Genomic DNA, 23,574 nt, shown 5'->3' on the forward strand with positions numbered 1-23,574 from the left:
GTGTAAATACAGTCACACACACTCCCATACATATGCAGATGTTTGTTTGTGTATAGTATCTGTGTGACTGCACGATTTTGAGTATCTGTTCAAATAGTATTAACTTTATATTGAATACAAACTTCAGGCTTGAGATCCCTCTCTCTCTTTCTTTATGTACATATATATGTAGCTCTCATTTTTGTTTATGTCTCTTTTGATTTATAATTCTCCCTTTTGCATTTTCAATATGATAGTGAGGAAAGAGTATAGAGTTTCTATGGATTTTGTTTTTATTCGTAATTTACGAACGAGTATATATTTTCAAAAGCATATTTTTGTTTATTTCTCGATTCGAATACCTCGAGTACCCTCATCATCGTCATCTATTTCAGTCCATACATATGTGTGCTGTTGTTTTTGTTTTTGATGTTGTTGTTGCTGGTGTATCTGTAAGTACGTTTTATACACGAGTTTCAGTTACTTTGTGTATTTACTGTTTAACATTTATTGCTGCTGCCGATGTTGTTGTTGTGTTGCTTTTGCCTGTTGTATTGTTGTTGTTGTTGTATTTATTCGTTTGTATGTTTTTGTGTTCGAAATGTTTTTTTTCGAGCTTCTTGAACATCAGCCACTGTACGAGCATATTAGTGTAGTATTTGTGTGTTCACAGTACTCAGCTTAAAATATCTGACGACGCGTGTAGATTTTGTTTTCTTACAAACAAAAAATTAAAATTTCATTCAAATCTTTTTAGTTTTTCGTTAAATTTTCAGTTGAAATCATAGAGAAACTAGAATAAAATCGAATAACAAACGAATTTAAATCACAATTGGAATTAGAAACTCGTTTTTGTAACAATTAAAAGAAAAATTCTATTCAAAAAAAATTAAAAGAAATATTACAATACGAAAATAAATTTACATCTTTAATAAAAACACCCACGTTGTAATAAAATAGTGCTAGTTTCTCCGAGTGTAGAATTTAAACAAAACAAATCATAACCATAAATTTTGTATGCATTATCATCCAACGTGTTGTATATTCCAAATCGTTTCATCTTGACAAACAAATGTTGTTTTGAATGCAGTTGTCTTCAAACATAAACAAAACTTCATAACAAATGATTTTGTAAGTATGATTTTTTTTGTAATTTAATTTTTATATACATACAATTTTTAAATGCAATTTACAAACAATTAAATTTGATTTTTTTATATTTTGTACAAATTAAATAATTATTATTAATTGTTATTATACAGATCACATTGAAAATTCTTTGATATTAGTCACTAATTTCATTTAATTTTATAATTTTATTCAATTCGATTGCCGGAAAGTATTCATTACAATTCAACATAGTTTTCATCAGTGATCATTTCAATATTTTTTTATTCATAACAACTAAAACAACTAAATAACAATTATTTTATTACATATTTTGAAATTCCTAAATTCTTATCTCAAATCTAAACAACAACAACACAACATGATCATTAGAAATTTTGAGTAACGAAAAACTGTTTTGAATTTACATAAAAATACAGATAAACTAAATGAAAATAAAACCAACGTTGTATATTTCTTTTAGAAATAATTCTAAACATTTTTTACCTAATTAGCTCTTAAAGATCATTTCTGTAGATAGATGATATTTTCGAATAGTTTGTACAGAAAAGCAAACGTCTTGTGTCAGCTTTTGTGCATACGTCTAACTAAGCCAATAGCCTAGATTACAAAACTCTATTATATTTTGCTGATTAGAAATCAGTGAAATATATTTTGTTTTAAACATTCTTATTTTCCCAGTCTACCTTCTATTGAATTCTAACCATAATTTAAATAGTTTGTATTCATTTGAATAAATTTTTGTGACTGTCATAAAGCCGTCAAGTTTTATATGTTCGCCAAAACTTGTTTTTGAAGTAATATCAATAATAATTTAATTAATATTCCATTAATTTCTATTGAAGGTCGACAATTATCAAATGCAAACAATTTATGGAAATCATAGGGTAATATTTGTTTCAATTGCCGTAGATCATCAGGTTGTTGTTAAACGGCATCTGAAGAGAAACAAACCCGTGATCCCTATACTGATATACTACCTCTCTTCCAAATAGCCTACCGGGGCACTCATCACAGGAATAATGGAATAATAAAAACTAGAAGCTTATCTGTATATATTATTATTTTTATACCCTACACCACCATAGTGGGGAGGGTATTATGCGTTTGTGCAGATGTTTGTAACGCCCAAAAATATTAGTCTAACACCCACCTTAAAGTATACCGATCGACTTAGAATCACTTTCTGAGTCGATTAAACGATGTCCGTCCGTCCGTCTGGTTGGCTGGCTGGCTGTCCATGTAAACCTTGTGCGCAGAGTGCAGGTCGCAATTTTGAAGATATTTCGATCAAATTTGGTACATATTACTTTTTCGGCCCAAGGACTAAGCCTATTGAAACTGGATGAAATCGGTCCATTATTTCACCTAGCCCCCATACAAATGTCCCCTCGAAATTGGACTTTATCGGTAATAAATGTTTAATTTATCTATGTATCTACACAAATTTCGCTCCAAATAAGTTTTATATATACAAAATTCATGTCACCAAATTTTGTTACGATCGGTCCATAATTAGTCATAGCTCCCATATAGACACGCTTCCGAAAATCACTTTAACGTGCATAAATCACTTAAAAATGTTGGTATACACACAAAATTCAACATAAATAACTTTAATATAGACATAAATCACACGACCTAATTTAATGGTGATCGGTCCATAATTGGCCGTAGCTCCCACATAAGGCCCCTTCGAAAAATCACTCAAAAATATAAATTATTGATATTTTAAAAGAAAAATATTTTTACTCATTTACTTGGTGTAGGGTATTATATGGTCGGGCTTGACCGACCATACTTTCTTACTTGTTTATAATATATTTCTATGTATAGAATTTAATTCGTTCCATTGTAGAGTACAAAGTGCTGATATATCAGGAACATGTCTTAAGATAAATGATTGCCACAATCAAAAAAAAAAAGAAACATTCTGCAAAAAGTATAATTCTGGAGATATATATTAATTATCTAATCACATTCAAGGTTTTCAGATGCTGCCTATTGTCAAATTTTTAACTTGAAGTCTTTAAGTTTCAACTGTATTTGTTTCTTTTAACTTAGAATATTAGATGTAAAATAATAATGTTGCTTATACTAATTTCTTTTGAACTTTTCATATACAAAACAGCTGGTCCTACGATGCGGTAGGACCTAAAGCCCAAAAAACATCGAAATCAGTAACTGTAATTTTTGCGATAACTTCTAAATTTCGGCTGCTTTCATTGATGGACATAACAATGTTAAGCATCAATTCATTGTATTGTAAGCTTTCGCTGTTTTTGTAAGATCGAAACTGGTTCGAGTGTTTTCGACTAGTGTGGATTAATATATTGAAATCTCTCATTATATTACAAAGTTACTACTTGTGATTTTTGATATAACGAAATATTAATTTAGCAAAGTAGTGTTTCTAATTTTTCATTACCAACAAGCATTTTTACTGGAGTTCAAGTTGAAAGCAAATGTAATTCAAGCCTTGAATTATAGTCATGCAATTGAATTACACTTGTATTACACTTTAATTCAATAGCATTCTCCAGTAAAAAAGAAACATAAATTCAAGCCATATTTAATTTTTTCAAATATCTTTCAATTTAAAAACATAATTTCATTTGCATTAAAGTCAAATTCCAACAAAATATTCGAGTGCTTGAATTTTTGGGGCTTTGGTGCTTATTGGGTTGTCTTTCAATCCACAGAATTTCCGGTAATTTTACTAAATACATATATATTCAATCACAAAACAATAGTTTTAAGTGGAAATACAATACAATATTTTTTATTAATTGTTTTAAATTATGATTGTGCAGTTTTTTATTTAAATTTATTTATCAGAAATTCATTGTAAATAGTCTGTCTATGAAAATAGATCGAAAAATTGTCTATCCAATTACCTCCTTTTTGAATTACATTAAATAATTTAATATTTTTCTCAAATACTTATATTATCTTTTTGGTGTTTTATTACAAAAAAAATAAATTTTGAGTGGTTGTCAACAGCTTCAATTCCCGTGGGAGACCTTGATTGGTTTTGGATTCCCGGCAACAAAAAGTACAATATTTAAAATATAATCTGACTCATTTATTGAAATATGTCAAATGCATTTAATTAAATATTTAAATAAATTCATATAAACATGATTCATTTAAATAAGAAGAAATTTTCTAGTTAAATTAATGTTTGTTTTATTATTGCTCTTTTCAAATTATCGTATAGTGTAATAGAATTTGAACCTATTGTTTGTTGGTTCGAACATAGTATGTTCAATTCGGAAAAAAGCTTGATTTTTATTTAAATTATATTTTAGGTTGAACCGAAAATCATGTTGTACATACCTATATTTTCACTAAGTCAGTGGTCGGCATAAAGAGTACATGGAACAGGATTGTATTAATATGCAATGCTTTTTCTTTCTCCGTTGTAATCTGGCCTGCTGTTGTGATTTTTGATTCTTTTTAAACCAATTTTATGTCTATGATCATTGTTAATAATCGATTAACTTCGGAATCAGTGCAGACCACTGATCAATGTTAATCGTGTATCAGCAAGGTTCTCAAATATAGTACAAAGTCGAAGTTAACAAACTAATTTTATGACATTAACTTAAGTGATCTAACTACCACAAATATTTATTTTTTATATGTACAAACAATTTATGATAAACTTTCTGATTTATTTTTAAACCAGTTGCCATTAATAAACAATTAAATTATTAACTTTAGTCATTAATTGTATAGTATAGTTATAGAATGACTTCCTAACCATTTTATTATTATTATTTTGTAATAACTTTTGTACTTTGTTAGCATAATTATTGTTTATTAATACTTTTACGTTTCACTATACCAACAATATTCGTGATAAAATTACCTTATTGTCTACCATTTTCATTGTTTCTTTTTTTGTTTAAATGCAATTATTTCCTTTCTATAGATGGGGGTTTCAATTTTAAAATTACGGCTTTTCTCTGGTCTCTTTTTATGCATTACCACAAACCATCTGTTTTCAAATTGTGTATAACTGTTGGCTTTTGTTCTCAAACAAAAATAAAACAAAAACCTTTTTAATGTGAGTATGTGCAACAAATTTCCGTTCTATTGCCAAACGTTCCTGATGAGTGCGTGACGTAGTGTTAAACACAATGTCGAATAATACAATATGTTGGTCAAATGGCCAGGCCAGGTGGTTGTTGATGATTGAATTAATATTTGTTGTGAAGGTAACAACATTTGAATTGGTCATTAAATATGTTCTAAAATATTTGAAAATTTCACATTAGTATAACTAAAGCAGTGGGTATGAATAATATTTCTCTTAATTAGGTAATTTGAGATATTATATTTTGTTTGCCAGTTAAGCGAAAAATATCTTTATTAGTTGTATACACTCATCAAAATACATGAAAGCTAATTTGCTTAAAAATCTCACAAATAATAATGTAGGAGCTTTTAACAATCATTTTCAGATAATGGCAAAACAATACTTTACAAAAATCATTACAATAAATATTTTCAATGTCAAAATGTCATTTCATTTACAACACTTGACACAATTTTTATTTTCCATCAATAGTTTTTTTAAAACAGAAAATACATTTGTTAAATATAAATAGTTTTTAAAGCCATTAACCGGTTTTAGATTATTTGTAGAAGTCGTCAACCTAGTCCTAAAGTTTAAAAATCTACAAGTGTTTTTAAGTGTTTAAAGCTTTAAATGAAAACACTTGAAGCATGAATAAGCAATATAAATATGTTTAACATATGTGCAAATATTTATTTAACAATATACATGGGTAAAATTGAGTTGGCAACCCCAAAAATAATAGTTAAGTTATTCACTCATAATTTATTCAAGTATTGAAAGTAACAATTAAGAAATTCTAAGTCTGACAATGCACTGAAATAGATCTTTAATTTTATTTCTTTCATCTTAGCATTTATGTTAATAGCACAAAGACCCAAATTTAGAAGAATAAATTATAAACTTTGAAAAATCGAATTTCTTAGACATACATATGCATAGATCATCAACTCTTAAGTTATATTGTAAATATTTAAGATTACCGCAACCACATCGTTGATTTTTTCGATGTTTCCCGACATAAACAGTTTGGTAACCCTGGCGAAATATATTTATCAATTAATTTATTATTAAATTTAGCAATTAATTTTATAGTTTCTTAAATCCGCACACTCAAAATAGTTCTCCTCACTTTCCCATGTTAAATGCAACCTGGCAACTCTGGCAGAATAATTTTTCAGCCTTTTCAAGTCTTAACTAATAACTATACGCAAGAAAAACCGAAATTGTTCCATTACTTTCTGAGATATTTAGATTATAAAGTTCCCCGCCCTTCAACCCAAAATTGGTAGTCTGGTAACTCTGGTGAGATAATTTTTTAAAAACTACAACTTATCCTTAACAAAATGGCTTAAGAACGATTTCAATCGCTGCAGTGGTTACCGAGATATAGCGTTTTAAAGAAATCCCGCATTTTTTGCATTTTATGCAAATTGGCAACCCTGGATGCATCAACTGACAGCGCCATCTATTGGGCGACATGTTTTTCTTCATGCAGACAAAAATTCGGCCGCCCAATAGATGGCGCTAAATTCTGCCCTTAAGCGGCATTGCCAACATAAACGAAAATGGCAAAATGCAACTACGGCATTGCCAGATGCAAATAGGAAATATCTGTTAAATTTAAATGTTTTAAACAAGAAAATGCAATTATTTAAAGAGATTTTTATGAAAATTTAAGTTTATTATGTCAAATTTCTTAATAAAATAACAAATTATATAGTTTTACAATAAATTAATATAAATTTAGTGTGTTTTTAACTTATTTAAAGGTTTAATATACATTCCAATGCAGCTTGTTTCAAGTCACTTGAGTTGATTGCACATCATTTTGGATTCAGTTTTCTAAGAGTTGTATGACAATTTCATCACTTCATCACATATGCATCGCCATGTCTGCATTACAATGAGCTGAAATATATAGAAATATTGATTGGTTTTAAAATTATCAGTATTTTAATTAAAATTCAAATTCATTCACGAATGAAATATGCATTTATAGATTTTAAGTTCTGCAAAATTATAAAAATTTAATATTGTTCTGTAAAACAGAAAATTTAAATAAATAAACATAGTTGTGTCTGGGTAAATAGAACTTTTAAAGTTCAAGATGTTTCATTATTGAGTCAATAAGAAATAAATTAATATATTTTGGGTTAACACAGGGGTTGAATTATTGCGTTCGTGATTGAATTAGCCTTCATATCGATACCGAAATCAAAATAAAATTTACTAGATTTCTTGCTCGATATCGAAATCCATAATCTCAAAGATGAAAATGTCTATCAATTTATAAAAAGTATTTAAAATTTCTTAAATATTTTATTTGAGTTATATTTTATGAAGAATTTCGCAAGTTTTCATCATATGAAATGTATGGAGAACAAATTGTATAGGAACTTGAACCTATATCTTCAATTTTAAGAACAACAATATGGATCTTGGCTTGAATATTAGTTGTTGTTTTACTAACTCTGGACTTTGTTAAATAATCTAAACTACTTCTGACTATACTAGTTTCACAACAAATGATTTATTCTTTAAGGTTCCTTAAAAAAGTCATTAATGGGTTAATTTAGCCACTAATTTGAATCTAGAATCGCAGCAGCACTAACAAAACAACATTTTCTAATGACACTTTTTATTCTCTATCTCTTAATAGAAAAAAACGTGATGAAAAACCTTGTGCAGATTAATGTCAGTCATTCTATAAGCAAAATATACATCATACAACCACAATACGTTTAAATGAGTGTGAGGCAAAGGTGTGGGGTTTTAATATGATAATAACCTATACACAGTGATGGTGTTGCATGATTTGAAAAAACTGGCGGCTAAAAACACTATAATTTTTCTATTAGATTCAATATATTTACACTACTGAAATTATGCAATTTTTCAAATTATTATTTATAATCTCAGTAAACCCATCTAGATATTTAAATATTTATATCTAACGCTCTATTAAGGGAAACAACTAGTGTTCTAATAATAATTGCATTTGTGAGGGGTTTTAAAAACGCTTTTGTTTTTGCTTGAAAATAGCAACAGGTATGAGAATGGTGGCGAGTTTTTGCTTACGTCGTTATGCATATTAGATTGCAAATATATATTCCAAATACAATTTGTTTTTGTTACAAAACAAACAAGCAGAACTAAATGTTTGTATAGTTAAAAAACACAAAAATTTACTACGTTTACGGAAATCAAAGTTAAACAATAGACACAAAAAAAATGTGTGATAATAATGTCAAGGTAAAAAGAAAGATTTTCACGTTGTTTTTTTGTACTATGATTTAATTTAAATTAATTTTATTTATATTTTATTAAATTAAGAATTATTAATATTGATTTTTTAAATATTTAAATAATGCTCTACTTTGTTTATAATCTTTATTTCCATTTATCAACTAAATCTGTTTTTAATTAAACAATTTATTTTCAATTTATTTCCATTATTTTTTTTTCTGCTTGCTATTCATAGAAAAACTTTTGATTTCAGTTTACTGGTTTTTTTTACTAATAAATGCCGCTTAAGAAAAATGTATAAATTATTTCGTAACTGAAAGAAAAAGTTCAAAAGCTCAATTGTTATAACAATTACAAATTGACAATTATTTATATGCATTCTTCATATTTTAATTCTGTGACATTTTTTCTAACATAAAGTATGCATGAGAAATGAATGAGCGGAAATCAAATGATGGGGCGTTCATATGGTATTTGTTATTAGCCGTTTTTAAAATTAAAAAATAACTGGTTGGTTAACTTCCCTTATGGACATTTTCATTAAAAAAATTTAATTAGTAAACAAATCTAGGTATTAATACTGGAAAAATAGTTGAGTTAAAAAGGATAGGATCCTTACATATTTTGATTTTAAGTTTTCTTTGTTAAAGTGGTTAAATAACAAAATTTTCTAAATTTTTGCTTGAACGCTATAAAAGAAAATAATTTTTGCACCGAATCATTACTTGCGTTGAAAAATGTATCTATTACGATAACCCGAAGCGTAAGAGATCGTATTGAAGCCTGGCTAATCAGCCGAATCGACACCAAAGCCAAATAAGCTAAAGTAATTATTTGTATTGGGTGGTAGCAAAAGGATCCGATTTATTATGAGCTGCTGAAATCTGACTAGACCATCAAAAAGGAACCTGTACCAAATGCAACTGATTCGTTTGAAGCGAGCATTGGCCGAAAAACGCCCAGAATATGCGGCCATACATGAAACCCTAATATTACATCCTGACAACGCTCGGCCACATGTTGCAATACCTGTTAAAAAGTATTTAGAATGAAGTGGTAGGGAAGTTTTGCCTCACCGGCTTTATAGTCCAGACCGAGCCTCGTCCAACTACTATTTGTTTCAATCGATACAGAACGCTCTCTCTAGGATACGCTTCACCTTAAAACAGAGTATACCAAATTGGCTTGATTCCAAGATGAGCAGTTCTTTTGGCTCGGAATCTGTATCAATAATGTTTGTAAGTTATTTCGGGGCTTCGGAAAGTTGAGGAATAGACAGATGTATATAGCTATATCGACTCTTCTATATATAATAATAAAGAAAGTTTAAAAGTGTTCACCATTTATTTCACGAGCATCCCTTTTACGTTCTACCTTTTTATTTTACTTAAACTAACATTGTGCAAACGATGTTATTTAGTTCAAATGAATGAGAACGCTTGGCAGTAAAATTCAAACTTGTTCAACATGTTTTAAGTCAATTACAACTTAATAAATCAAATCATTCATTAAAATATTTTTATTCACTTTATTTTTTAATTTTGATTTAAAACATTTACATAAATTGCTAAATTAGTAATTCAATTTAAAATTTTACATAAATATTTACAAAAAAAAAAATCATAGAAATAGTAGAATATTACACACATATACAGACATATATGCATGTGTATTGCAAATATTTTACAAATGTTAGTGATCAAAACTAGGTTTTTATGTCAGATAACAATCATAAAAATATCGATCATGGAGAACTTTTTAACCATAGAGTAATACACATAGAGCGGAATAGAAAAAAACTCAACAATAGAAAAAAAACTCAATCAAAAAAAAAATTCTAAAAGAAACACACACACGAGTGTTGATATTGCTTTCACGTAGTTTTTTTTTTACTTAAACATTCTCACCACTTAGGCTTTTGACAACTGAGTTAGGTCTTTGACAATAGAGTTTCCGATCTATGTGTATTTATATCGATTCCTAATCCGACTTCATTTATTTTAAAATTTTAGCAATTTTCAAAAATTTACAAAACTATTTTTTTTATGAGAAAAAAAACGAGATAAAGCCCATAATTCCTTTTGCTAAAATGGTTAAAAGTTTAGTGAAATACCGAGACCAGTTAAATGTATAACCATATAAATCGAGAACATGTATTCAAATAAAATGAAATATCAAATACTGTATTCTTGAATAAAGTGTGTGCAGGACTTGATCTATAAATAAATCGTAAATTAACCTTAATGATCTCAACAATCACAAGAAAAGCCTGTCGAAATTTAAATGAGAATAACATACATACAATAAATAATGAATAAATAAAATATTTAAATAATTTCAATGAATAAAACCATCTAACCACCACATGATATGCATGAACTCAATTAATGCCAATAAAGATGAATTTGTTTTCATTTTTCTGCTTAAAAATTTCGAAACGAAAATATATATATATATTAAATGAAGACATGAGAAAGTTAAAGAAATAAAATCTGAGAAATTTTGATTCAATTAAATAAAATTCATGCATAATAAATGCATTTGTATATACTCGTACATAATTCTGTAACAAAATCATAAATTGATACAAAACGAAAATAAAAAGGAATTGAAAATGAAAAAGAAATTTCAATTTAAATGGAGGGCAATAAACTTGGAGCGGCATACTGAACCTAAATTACTATATTTTTCTATAAATTCTTATTTTTTATTGAGAGTTTAGAGAAAACTCAAATTCTTAGAATATGGTAGACACACAATTTAAGATCAAATAAAACGAGACAGAGAGAAATAAATAAGTTAAAATGGTAGACGTATGTTTTTCTTTTGATATTAGGAGTTTTCTTTATGCTGTTGAAATTTAAAAATAAACTTTTTTTGTCGTGAACTTGAAATTAATAGCCTGGATTTTATGTGAAACTACAAATTTGTCACAATTTATTTTTAGGACGTAGAAATTAAATTTAATTTTAGCACCATGTGGTTTTTAAAAAAATAAAGTGACATTATTATATGAAAACTGTGAATATTACCACAAAAATAAATAAATCAAAAAAACAAATAAACAAAAACTTTAATGTTGAATCATTAATTAGCAGTCATAAACAAATTTGTATGAAAAAATACCCCAACATTTTTATTGCTTTAAAACATAAAAATAACACAACGGTTTTTTATTATTTAACTTTAAATTTTTAAACTTGTTAACCTTTTATTTAAACACTAATATTATTTTTAAACTATTTTCAATAAAAACCATTCATTATTCGTTTCTTTTATTCTCATTCCAGCTGATATGAATCTTCTACAATTAACAACATTCTTAGTTATTTTACAAAAATACAAGTGATTTATTTTAAAATTATTGTCTCATCCCTTACCACCCCTCTATTTTTGGAGTCTGGAATTATTTTCCGACAAATCTTTCACACTGCCTCCTGCTAAAATTAATCCACGATGTATAAGTTACTGGTCGGATTGAAGAGCTATTTAAAATGGCAGGATATTCAAACGGATAATACAATATTTCGTTTGCACAATTCCTTTACCACAGTCCTGCTGTTGACGTGCAGTCTAATTATAACGGCCACACAATATGTGGGCCAACCAATCAGTTGTATAGTTAGTGGTATACCAATACATGTAGTGAATACATTTTGTTGGATTCATAGTACGTTTACAATGCCGGATGCCTTTCGGAGACAGGTAAGTGTCGTGTTTAATATTAAAATAAAATTTTAAATTCACAGTTAAAGAAATAAAAACTGGAGGTTTTAGGAAAAGTAGGATCTGTTGGATTTTTGATATTTTTAAGCCCTTGCATCCATCAAAAAGAAAATAATACCCATGATTAATATAATATAATTATAAATTATATAAATTCGTATATAGGATTTATTCGACTGTTCTGAGATTTTGATGGATTGGAAAAACCCTCTTTATTATGGAAAAATAATTATCAAAATATCTAATCTTGGTTCCGAAAGTTATATTATGATTTCTAATTGATTTGTATATGCGAAAGCAAACATTAGGTCAGAAATAATAAATTTAAGGACATCTTATTGAATAACAGTTTCATCACTAAAAAGTAAAAGCAAGTGCAAAAATTCCATAGAAATCGTTTTACAGCAGACAATTGTTGTACTATTTAGGCTGCCCTTTGTACTATCTGGGTTGAATTTTTAACAATATGAACTGAATTATTTTGTTTAACAAAAAATTTAGTTCTAAAATTATGTAATAATTCGAAAGTTCTTTTTTGATGTATTTAGCGCTCAGAACGTTTAATATCGGAGAGCTATTTCTGTTTGCAGAGAATTCAAATTCATCTCGGACTAAAAATTAAACAGCATCCTTTTTTCGTGTAAACAACTTTTGGTGATGAAACACTATCAGCACTACTATTTCTTCTTGATTTTTACAATAAAATCGTGTTAGTTGTTCAGTACAAATGTTCATGATGTTGATCTAATATCAATTGTTGCTGTACTACTCCATCACAAAAATGCAATTTTTTAAAACAACGAAAATATAAATATAAATATACATATTTATCAACAGTATTTTATAAAGCAATTAATACATTTTCGATGATGATAATTATTTATTTCGTTTCAAAACGTAAGTAGTAACCATCTACTAGTGTTTGTTCCCTCCAAAAAAATGCAAACCCTATCCTCTTACTTATTTTCAATTGTTAGTTTCCTTTTCACAAAAAAAAAAACAGAAAAAAAGCTTTTTAATAAATGTCAATTAAAAGAACTCTTGATGCCTATATAAATACAAAAAAAATCATACCATAGTACCATATCCAATTACCAATTCTTTGAAAGGCTGTCTTAATATCATTTTGTATTTTTTCAAACATCCATACTAAGAATGGCTGAATTGTTTTGCAATAAAAGGAAACGGTTCTTAAACAAAAGTTGGGATTTAAACAAATACAACTATAAAGGGAATCATGAAATATCAAAAAAGAGGATCCTCATAAATATGTTGAAAAGTGTTTCCCAATCTTTGCCCTTTTTTGTATATATCATCACATATCATTTAAAGTATAATTAAAACCAGATAACGCCTCCATTTAAACATCACATATAGGCAGCAGCAAAATTTAACAAAATCCCAAGAGAAAACCTTTGGAAAACATGGGGGGCGTCATAAAGTTGTCTGCGCATAAATTAAAGTATGTTTATAAGTTTTATGCCCAAGAATTTGTATTCATTCCTTGCTGTCTTTAGTTTATAATTTCAGTGTTTTTTTGCTTTATAGTTTTTAATAATTCATAAAATGTACATCTGATGGGTTATTTGCACGCTACTTTGCAAACGGCCAGTACTCGTGTCAATGTGCCCTTGCATCAAAATTCACAGAAAATTTTATGTTCATTGCATTGATCATGCGGGTTTTGTTTATGGTAGAATTCATGCAATTTGTTGTACATTATGATAAAAGGATTTTATTCATTATTATTTTTTATGAGTAGCAGATAATTGCAAAGACTTGACATGTGTTATTTTTTTCAGTTCTGTTGAAATCAAATATTTTTCCAGATTTTTTTTAAATAAATAATTTTTTTAAGATTTTGCTTTTATTTCTTTGTTTGAATTTGAGAGTAAATTAAAAAAATGTGCAAAAACCGAATATATATAGATTTTTATCCCCATGTTTTTATTTAATAGTAATTTACTTTAATTAATTCCTTATAATCTATACAATTAGTCTCATATTTTATTTTTTTTAGGTTGGTCGCGAAGTGGCACATCCTGGTATTGCAAATGATTTTGATGATGAAGATGCTAAAAAATACTACACCTACTATCAGTGGGTTTGTTTTGTGCTCTTCTTTCAGGTGAGTTTATAAAATAAACATTTTTATAAAAAAATCTAATTAATAGACTACAATTATGGTCAAAACACATGGTTAAACATTTAAAAAAACAAACACAAGAATAAATTTTAAAACAATGCTATACATAAAACGCGATTTCATATGTGATGCAATATGTATTTTTTTTTGTTTTAAATGCGTGATTACTTTTTATGGCAAATCAAAATGAAACTTTTGTAGCATGAACATTTTTTTCACACGTTTTATTAGACTCTATATTTATTTTTTAGTTTTAAATTTCAATTGTTTAAACAGTAATTTAATTAAATTTTCATTAAAACAAAAACGTATAAAAGAATTCATTCAATTAATATGAAAAAACGTGTTACAGTTATTTTTATCATACAACTTTTCGAACATTACAATTATTGATTATGGTTTATTTTTGTGAATGATTGATCACGTTTTACTGTAATGATCAATTTTATTTTAAAAGAGATTTTTTTATTTAGTTGTTAAAATTTTTCATTCGAAAATCTTAAATTTCTTTCTCTTTTTTTTAATTTTTCAAGCTAAATATGGTTAGTTCTTTAATTTTCTTTTATTTATTGTTGGCTGTTGTTGTTTGTCTTTAGACAATTTAAAAATCATTTATTTGTCTACACGAGTATTCAGAAGTGATCTTGTTTCTTTTGTTTAAGTACTTAAATTTCGAAAATCATCATCATGTTTAAGTCAGTGTTTTTGAGTGTTGTTTTCAAGTACATATATTTTATGTTGTTAAGTTTTGGATGAGTACTACTATGTACCAGTAAATACACGTATTTATATATGTATGTATGTGTCTGCTAAAGTTTATATTTATATATAAAGATAGTTTCTCAATTCCACTTCAATTGACTTTAATTAAGGTTTTAATGTATATAGTTCTGTATGTAGAAATAAATTTGTATTTAAATCATGATTACTTATCGTGCAGATCGTTGTATTGTAGGAAAATTTGTTAAATTAAATCCAAACAGTGGGCCTATAGACCCGAATTTTCAATAAACTTTTTGTTTTTTAACTACATTTTTGAAGAGGTCAGAAAAGTTTTGTATTGAGATATCGGTCAAGTTATGGACAAAAATGTGAGGCAACCTCCAAAAAAGTTGATATTTTCAAAAATGTTTTGCTATTATCTTTAAATATACATACATATAACAACCATAAAACCCTTGTAAATGTAGTTATTAAGACAAAATTAAAATAAGCATTAAATACATATCACACAACAATATTTTAAGACCTTAATAGACTCACATTGATATTTATAAAAAATTAACAAAAATTTGTTTTAAGTATCCATAAATCTTACTACTGGATTTTGTGATTATTGATCGATAAACACCCCTCTATAGGGGGTAAAATTTTCACTAAAATATTATTTTTGTGTTGATCGGAAATATTTGTTGTGTTTGGAAAATGGTAAAAATCGGTCCAACCAAAAAAAATTAGAACAATTCAAATACTAGGAGTCTTAGAAAACCGAAAATTACCATAAATAGTTATTGCTACAGTTAGCTAACTTTCCAAAAATAGTTTGAATCGTTTAAAAATTAAACATTTATAACATTCTTAACCATTTTAAACTTGATGTTTAAACTATAGACAATAGTACTAAATAAATGACAAAGTATGACAGCTCAATTCTTGACAATCATCATTTGACAGAGTAGCAATTAAAAAAAAAAAAACAGCAAAGCATACAAATTCGAATGATTTTCCTTTCGATTCCAGTTACACAATAACCAAAAAATACAATGCAAATTTACTAAAGTGTGATAAATCAGGGTTTCGTATATTTTGTTTTTGAGGTCTAGCAATCTGTTACCAATATTTATCTTCGAAAATGTCTTCATAAATGTTTAAGATAATATACAGAAGAATACATCTACAAATGAGGTAAACAGGCCTAAGGAGCAATGCACAATCAATTCAAAATGTTGAGTGTTTAAAAAGTCTTTGAATTTTCATCATGTTACACTTGCTTTCGAGAATGATTTAGCAGAAACTATTACTTTTTTCTCAAAATATCGGGTCAACAAGTACTCGTTTTGGAAAACATTGTATTGATTGACAAATTTAATGTAAATACAATAATATTAGCATATCTCAAACCAAAAGTATAAACCCTCGCTTTTTTTTGTTTGTTATTGTTTAGTTTTATGTATTGTGTTTTACTTTAAATATCATTCTGCATTGGTCACTAAAGAAATGCTGACTTTTGAACGTGATTTAAATTAATGATGATTTGGTGGAAAAGAAATACAATGAAATATAAAACTAAAAACATAGTAAAAAAAACCAAAACCTACAAACAGTAATGAAATTGAGCTGACCAATAAAACTTCATTATAGTCTTTTAATCACGCACAATGTATATGCCTTAAATAAAGAAATTGAATTAAGGAATCACATACTGAGTATATTCAAAATAAATTAAAAGATCAATGACCAAAAAATTATTAAAAATTGGTTGATGTTTAATCGTTTGCAAATATTTACATGAATATTGGAATAACACAAAAGAAAAGGAATGACAGAAGAATATATAGCTAAAAAATTACATATACCCAAGAATTATTTTCAATTATTTTTTAATCTAGATAAATTTTAAAAATGATGAGTATTAACTATTTTTTTCTTATTTTCAGGCTATTGCTTGTTATACACCCAAATTTTTATGGGACAAATTTGAAGGTGGCCTTATGCGTATGATTGTTATGGGCCTGAACATCACCATCTGTACGCGACAAGAAAAAGAGGCTAAACGTGATGCTCTACTCGACTATTTGACCAAACATGTCAAACGTCACAAGATGTATGCCATTAGATATTGGCTGTGTGAGGCTTTATGTTTTTTCAATATCATCATACAAATGTATCTGATGAATCGTTTCTTTGATGGTGAATTTATGTCGTATGGTACAAGAATTATGCAGCTATCGGATGTGCCACAAGAGCAGAGAGTAGATCCCATGGTTTATATATTCCCACGTGTTACCAAATGTATATTCCATAAATATGGTGCTTCGGGTTCATTGCAGAAACATGATTCTCTGTGTATTCTACCACTAAATATTGTGAATGAGAAGACATATGTTTTCATATGGTTTTGGTATATGATTTTGTTGTGTCTCCTATTAGGATTGTTAATTTTCCGGTAAGTTGTTAATTACATAATTCTTCAATATGAAATTGTTATTAATTGTTTCTTTTCCCACAGTGGTCTTATGTTATTTATGCCCAGGTTCCGTCCTCGCCTGTTGCATGCCCGCAATCGTATGATTAGTTTGGAAACTTGCCGTATTTTATCACAAAAATTGGATATTGGTGATTGGTGGCTCATTTATATGTTGGGTCGCAATTTAGATCCAGTCATTTATAAAGAAGTAATGACTGAATTCTCTAAAGAAATCGATCCCTCTAGATATAATCGAGCTAAGTGATTTTATTTTCGTTTTTTGAGAATATTATAACAACAACGACGACAGCTGCTAAATAATTTCTAATACATTTAATTTTTGCATCAATAGTAGTTCTGTGATTAAGTTAATTATCATATTCAAGCTAAAATTTTATACTCCTTTTGTAGCTCTCTTTTTATCTCTCTTTAACTCTATTTATCAAAAACTATTCATAATTTCTAATAAGTAATGATCACAACTCGTCTAATATAATTAAATAATAGAAGAATAGCATCATTCTTCAAATTTTAAGTTTAAGTTTTAAAAAAAACCTTTTAGTTCGTCTTTTTTTAACTATATATGAAAAACATCTACATATAAACAAACATGAAAATATTGTTCGTTTTGTTTTTTTATTTACAATGCTTTTGTGTCGAATTTAAGAGTCTTATTAAAAAAAGTTTTGTATAATATAAAAAAGAATAATAATAATAATAAAAGCATTTACATATATATATGAATTATTTTTTAATAAATGCAATTTTGTTGCATCACTTTATATAACAATAAAGTACAATCAATTTAAATAAAATGTTGTATTATTCAATTGAAGTTTATTCTGAATGGAACTCTCTGTAGTTGCAAAATAATGAGCGTATCACAAAGAAGGAAATAACAAATAAATGAGATTTTTTATGAATGCAAATGGTCTAAAAATGAATCATGAACAGAAGAGATAGAGAGTTTGTAGATTTTTAGCAAAATTGATACGAAAGAAATCTCTTTCCAATTACAATGTATTTAGTATATCAAGTGGAAACTGATGAAACCATAAAAATGGTAATTTGTTTCAGTCTGGGAGAAAACTAAATATTGGTTAAATACTGATGTTTAGAATAATTGCAAATACTTCAATAGAGTAGTCTTACATGGTGCCAAAGAGCTCCATTTATGACAAAGAGAAGCAAGTGATGTTTTAAACTAGGTTGTAAAAACCAAATAACATACTAGGACTATTAAGTGCGAATAGTCTTGCATCATTGCAAATGCAAAATTGTATAGGTTTTTGTGTGTATTTTGTTATTGGATTACGGGAAAATTTTGCATTTGCAATGATGCAAGACCATTCGCACTTAATAGTGAACTCCGCTACTATTAAAAAACTAAGTTAGAATTCCAATGCAATATAAAGAGAGTGGTAAAATATTTCTCTCATGTTTCACGCAAATCACTTACAATTAATATTCTCATAAATGCCTTAAAGTATACTATGTTTTGTGCATATAATATGTTAAAATTTAATGGAATTGCATTATAAAGTTAAATTCTTGTAATATACTAGAAAAAATTTAAAAGTTTTTTTTTAATAAAGTCCAGAATCGCAAACATTTTGACAATAGTGCGATGAATGGTTTTCAAAGTAAATTTGGATAATTTGGTAGCGTTTTTAAAACTTCAATCTATTCATGATAATTTGACAGAGTATACTTATCATAAATCTCGAACAGAGATTGCAGTATGACAGTTCGTCGACATTTAAGTTCTATCGGGCTTAAAAAAATATAAAATCATTCTAACTCTATTACCAATAATTCAAACTATCCAAGGATTATAAAATTATAAACTATTGGGCTTGTTTCATTGGGAAAGTTTTGTTATAATTTTGTTTATATTTTTAAAAAAACTATAACTTAAAAATAAATTTATTCGACTAATCGATTAATCGACAATTACTGATCGAATGATTTTTTTATTCTAAATTGAAAAATGTTATTAATTCGAATAATAAATAAAATTTTCCCTCGATTATTCGAATAAAAACCCTACTATAGACTGACATTTTATGATTGTAATTGATAAATATTGATATATGTATATCTGTGAAGTTTTTAAATAAAATTGGAAATTGTGTAGCAAATAATTATAAAATCCACAAAAAATGTTAAGTACTAACTTTGCTCATATACTTTCCAGATTTGGAATTTTTACACGAAATCTTTCATGTACTCAAAATCCGTCTTATTCAATATCAAAACAAATTCTTTGTTTTAGGAAAAAAAATTTAAAAAAAATATTTTTTAAAACTATTTGTAGATATGTAGAAATAAATAAGCCTTATGAACAAAAGTAGCAAAATAATTTTTACTATTGCTAAATTTAAATTGCAAATTTAAAAAAAAAAAAAAAATTAACTTACCCATTATATTGGATGTTCAAATAATAGGCCCTCCTGCAAAGTTCTTTATATATTATATGCTATCCATATTAATTACAACACCAGCTATTGCATATAAATAGTAATTTATAACAGCTTTTTCGATGCAAACTAAAAATAATTAAAAGAGTTAATAACACCCATAACTTTATTATAAATTTTATTACCTTTTTTAAATCCAAAATTTGTATATGTACTGAACCCATAAGATTATTGTGTTGTTATCTCTGCAATGAGAGGTTGAGTCATAAGTAGACCTGATTAAATTTCTGTTGATGTTGCTGCGTACAAAATGATGTTTTCTTCATATTTGAACGTCAATTGTAATTTTTTCTTTATTCTTTTTATTTCTTTCTAGGGAATAGATAATTAAAAGATAATTACTTAGACAAGCAAAATTATTTTTATATATATTCACAGAGACATGATACACTTTTTTAATACATAAAAGCTTAAGCTACATTTAAAATGAAGAATTTATGAAAATATAATGGAAAAAATATCTATGCTATTTTTAAGAATAAGAAGAATTATAGTAGAAATAAACAAATTATTAACAATAATATTAAATACATGTACTTTATATACATACATACGATGTTTTTTTTAAATATAGGTATATTTTTTTTAATTTTATCACATAAATTTATTTATTTAAATAATTAAACTACTAGTTGCACGCTCACTTATTCACTGTTTTTTTTCTCTTACTGCTGCATCTTTTTATTTATTTAGTTTTATTAAGAAACGTTTTAGGGGTGGTTGGGTGAATAAATGAGGTGGGATTATTTATTAACCCTTTAAGCTTTTAACCACAACAGGAACGAGAACCTTCAGGCACTTGTGTTTGATTACCCTCATTGCCTTCTGTGGAATCTTCTACGATTAAACGTCTTTGGCCGAATTGCTGTTGAGTCATTGTTCTTTGTTTTTGATTGTTTTGTTGGGCATGTTGCACCATAAGTCTTGTTAATTCTACAAATACCTCCTCGACATTGTCATTTGTTTTGGCAGAAGTTTCAAAATAATGAGCACCTACACTTTCCGCATACGACATAGCATCATCCTCCATTACCGTACGCTGCTCCTCCAAGTCTATTTTATTGCCAGCTATGGCCAGTATTATCTCTGAACCCAGCATACGTTTCAGTTCTTTAACCCAATTCTTTACCTTTTGAAAGGAGTCTTGATCGGTGATATCATACACCAGTATGGCACCATGCGAACCACGATAATATATGGGTCCCAATGCATGAAAACGCTCCTGTCCGGCTGTATCCCAGATATTCAACTGCACCTTGCTGCCATTGTCCAGTGTCACCTTCTTGGTCAGAAACGAAGCTTGCAGTGTACTGATGTGTTGAGGATTGAATTTATCCTCTACATATCGTAAAACAATCGATGTCTTACCCACGCACCCCTCTCCGAGTAAAACAACTTTAAAATTATATTGCGTTGGCTGTTGCGAATTCATTTTGTACAATCATTTATGGCCTTTTTATATTATTTGCTAATAAATTTGACACTTTTATTGGTTTCTAAAGCACTTGATTAATTTTGTTCTTTATTAATTTCTATTATTTTTCTACGTCTTGTGGAAAATTTAATTAAATGCAAGTGAAAATGTCAACAACAAATGATTAAGTTGCAGAATTGCAAAAACAACTTGACAAGTTATTTGGTATAGAGAGCGACATCTAGATGTGAAGTTTTAAAAATAGAAAAGTGCTGCCATATTGAATGTTAATGCAACAAATACAGTAATGCCAGATGGTTAAAGAGCCGTTAAATTTGAAATTTTAATTTATTTAGAAACAAAAAATTCATACAATTTATTAATGACTGTGTGTAATCTCATAATGAATTTTGGCATACTCGTTGTTCAAAGTTTATTTTATGACATAGATTTACAGCCAACTATAAAAAAATAAATTACATATTTAAGAAAAAAACATAATTTCAATTAAAAATCTGTATTTTGATGCCTATTTGTTTTTTAGTATATTTCCCACTATTATTATTTTAGAAGTTTTGGCATTTGAAAATCTGATTGTCTAAAAAATTTTCGATCTAAATACAGAGACTGACAATAGAATGAAAAAATGTTTTTGATACTATATTCCGTAATTTCAATATAGAAAGTGGTTATAATTCATTGCATTGGTAAAGCAATGGAAACTTTTAAACTTCTGTTATAAAGAAGACTAAAATAAAAACAATATGTAAGAAAACGATATAAAAAACATAATTTATTTTTGTAGTTTTTTCGCACAATAAGTTTTTTAAATAGTTAGTAAAAATAGCTAGTGTCAAGATTTTCGAAAACTGGTATTGATATGAAGGTATTCATAGCATGAAATATACTATGACGGAAATCGTATACAGATCCATTTTAAATGCCGAGGAAAATATGCCTCCATTTTGGAGACACCAGGTTGTAACCAAGGTTCCTAATTTCCCGAAATTTTTCCGTTACCGGGAAATAAAATAAAACTTCTGTTTACTCCCGGTAATAATCGGTCAAACATCAATAATGTACATATGTATGTACTTTAAGAAGATTTAATCGCTTCGAAAAATAACTTTTTCAAACCAGAATATATAAAAACAAATTTCAACCAGTAGTATTATTATTATTTTCTCTAGATATGAATATCCTTGAAGTTTTAAAATTAAAAACTTAAAATTGTAATTTTTATTATTTAGAAAAGTTACTTTGTACATTTATAAATACATTTTGCTAGTTCGGTTATTTAAGACATAATTCTTCTATGTCAACTGATTTTCTGTTCCTAGTATGGATATAACTGAATTATTCGATTGACAACAAATCACAACCAATCCATTTTATCTGTGCAGAAATAATACTGTAACTTTAAGGAGAAAAAAATTTCCTGGGAAAATTTTCCCCGAGCGGTTACAATCCCATAAGATCTCAATCCTTTTTTGTGCAAAATCCATTTTATATAAATTTATTATAATTCCCAAAACAGTGAAATTTTAAATTAATTATTAACAATTCAGTAATGTAACACAAATTTGGCATATCAATTGATTATTTAAAAATAATTGAACTAAAAACTATTGCAATAAAAAAAACCAGCATATACTATGAGTAATAAATAATTTATTAATTTTAAATACTTGCAGTATTCACTTCTATTATAGTGGAATAAATATTTATTGCATTTCAATTACAAGTTGTTTGCTTTTATTTATTTATTTTTTATTTTTGTTAATTTTATTACGGAATTCTGTAAGTTCATTCGTATTGTATGTTTGAATGTAAAGTATTGGACAGAATTTTTATACATTAATAAATAAACAAAGTCAATGCAGTCGTAAAAATGTTTTACGTTATTACTCTTATGAAATTTCCCATAGACAAGCTAAACAATTTCATAAAGTCTGTCTAATTTGGTCATTTCTAGAGTTCAGATCGTTACTTACAACAATAGCTAACAAAATACATTTAAGTTTAAAGGTTTTTGTGTTTGAATATTGAATAAATATTAAATACTCGTATTTCTAAAATTATACCAAAATTTTAAAAACAATATTTGTGCATAATCATTTTTGCTTGTGTTTTATTCAATGAATTTTGTAATAATTGCTCATTAATTTTTCAATAAAGAAA

General features: G+C 27.3%; 2 protein-coding genes across 2 annotated transcripts; one reads left to right on the top strand and one right to left on the bottom strand.

Annotated features, from left to right (window-relative positions):
* Positions 1-622: 622 nt before the first annotated feature.
* On the top strand, positions 623-18,314 carry ogre (optic ganglion reduced). Its single transcript, XM_065509494.1, has 5 exons — positions 623-1,110; positions 11,731-12,145; positions 14,187-14,294; positions 16,970-17,478; positions 17,542-18,314. The coding sequence occupies exons 2-5, from the start codon at positions 11,897-11,899 to the stop codon at positions 17,762-17,764; spliced, it is 1,089 nt and encodes a 362-aa protein (XP_065365566.1). The 5' UTR covers positions 623-1,110; positions 11,731-11,896; the 3' UTR covers positions 17,765-18,314.
* A 2,007-nt stretch (positions 18,315-20,321) lies between these two features.
* Rab21 (RAS oncogene family member Rab21) lies at positions 20,322-21,579 on the bottom strand. The gene has a single exon (XM_065509495.1). It carries the CDS (start codon positions 21,409-21,411, stop codon positions 20,746-20,748), a length of 666 nt encoding a protein of 221 aa, XP_065365567.1. The 5' UTR covers positions 21,412-21,579; the 3' UTR covers positions 20,322-20,745.
* Positions 21,580-23,574: the final 1,995 nt, after the last annotated feature.

The sequence above is a fragment of the Calliphora vicina genome, chromosome 4 (assembly GCF_958450345.1).
Source record: "Calliphora vicina chromosome 4, idCalVici1.1, whole genome shotgun sequence".
Taxonomy (NCBI): Eukaryota; Metazoa; Arthropoda; class Insecta; order Diptera; family Calliphoridae; genus Calliphora; species Calliphora vicina.

Excerpts from the sequence above, each read along its gene's own strand:
- Rab21 (XM_065509495.1), bottom strand. The coding sequence starts at position 21,411 with ATGAATTCGCAACAGCCAACGCAATATAATTTTAAAGTTGTTTTACTC.
- ogre (XM_065509494.1), top strand. The coding sequence starts at position 11,897 with ATGTATAAGTTACTGGTCGGATTGAAGAGCTATTTAAAATGGCAGGAT. Across the intron at positions 12,146-14,186 it reads CGGATGCCTTTCGGAGACAG|GTTGGTCGCGAAGTGGCACA; the intron begins GTAAGTGTCGTG and ends TATTTTTTTTAG. Across the intron at positions 14,295-16,969 it reads GTTTTGTGCTCTTCTTTCAG|GCTATTGCTTGTTATACACC; the intron begins GTGAGTTTATAA and ends TCTTATTTTCAG.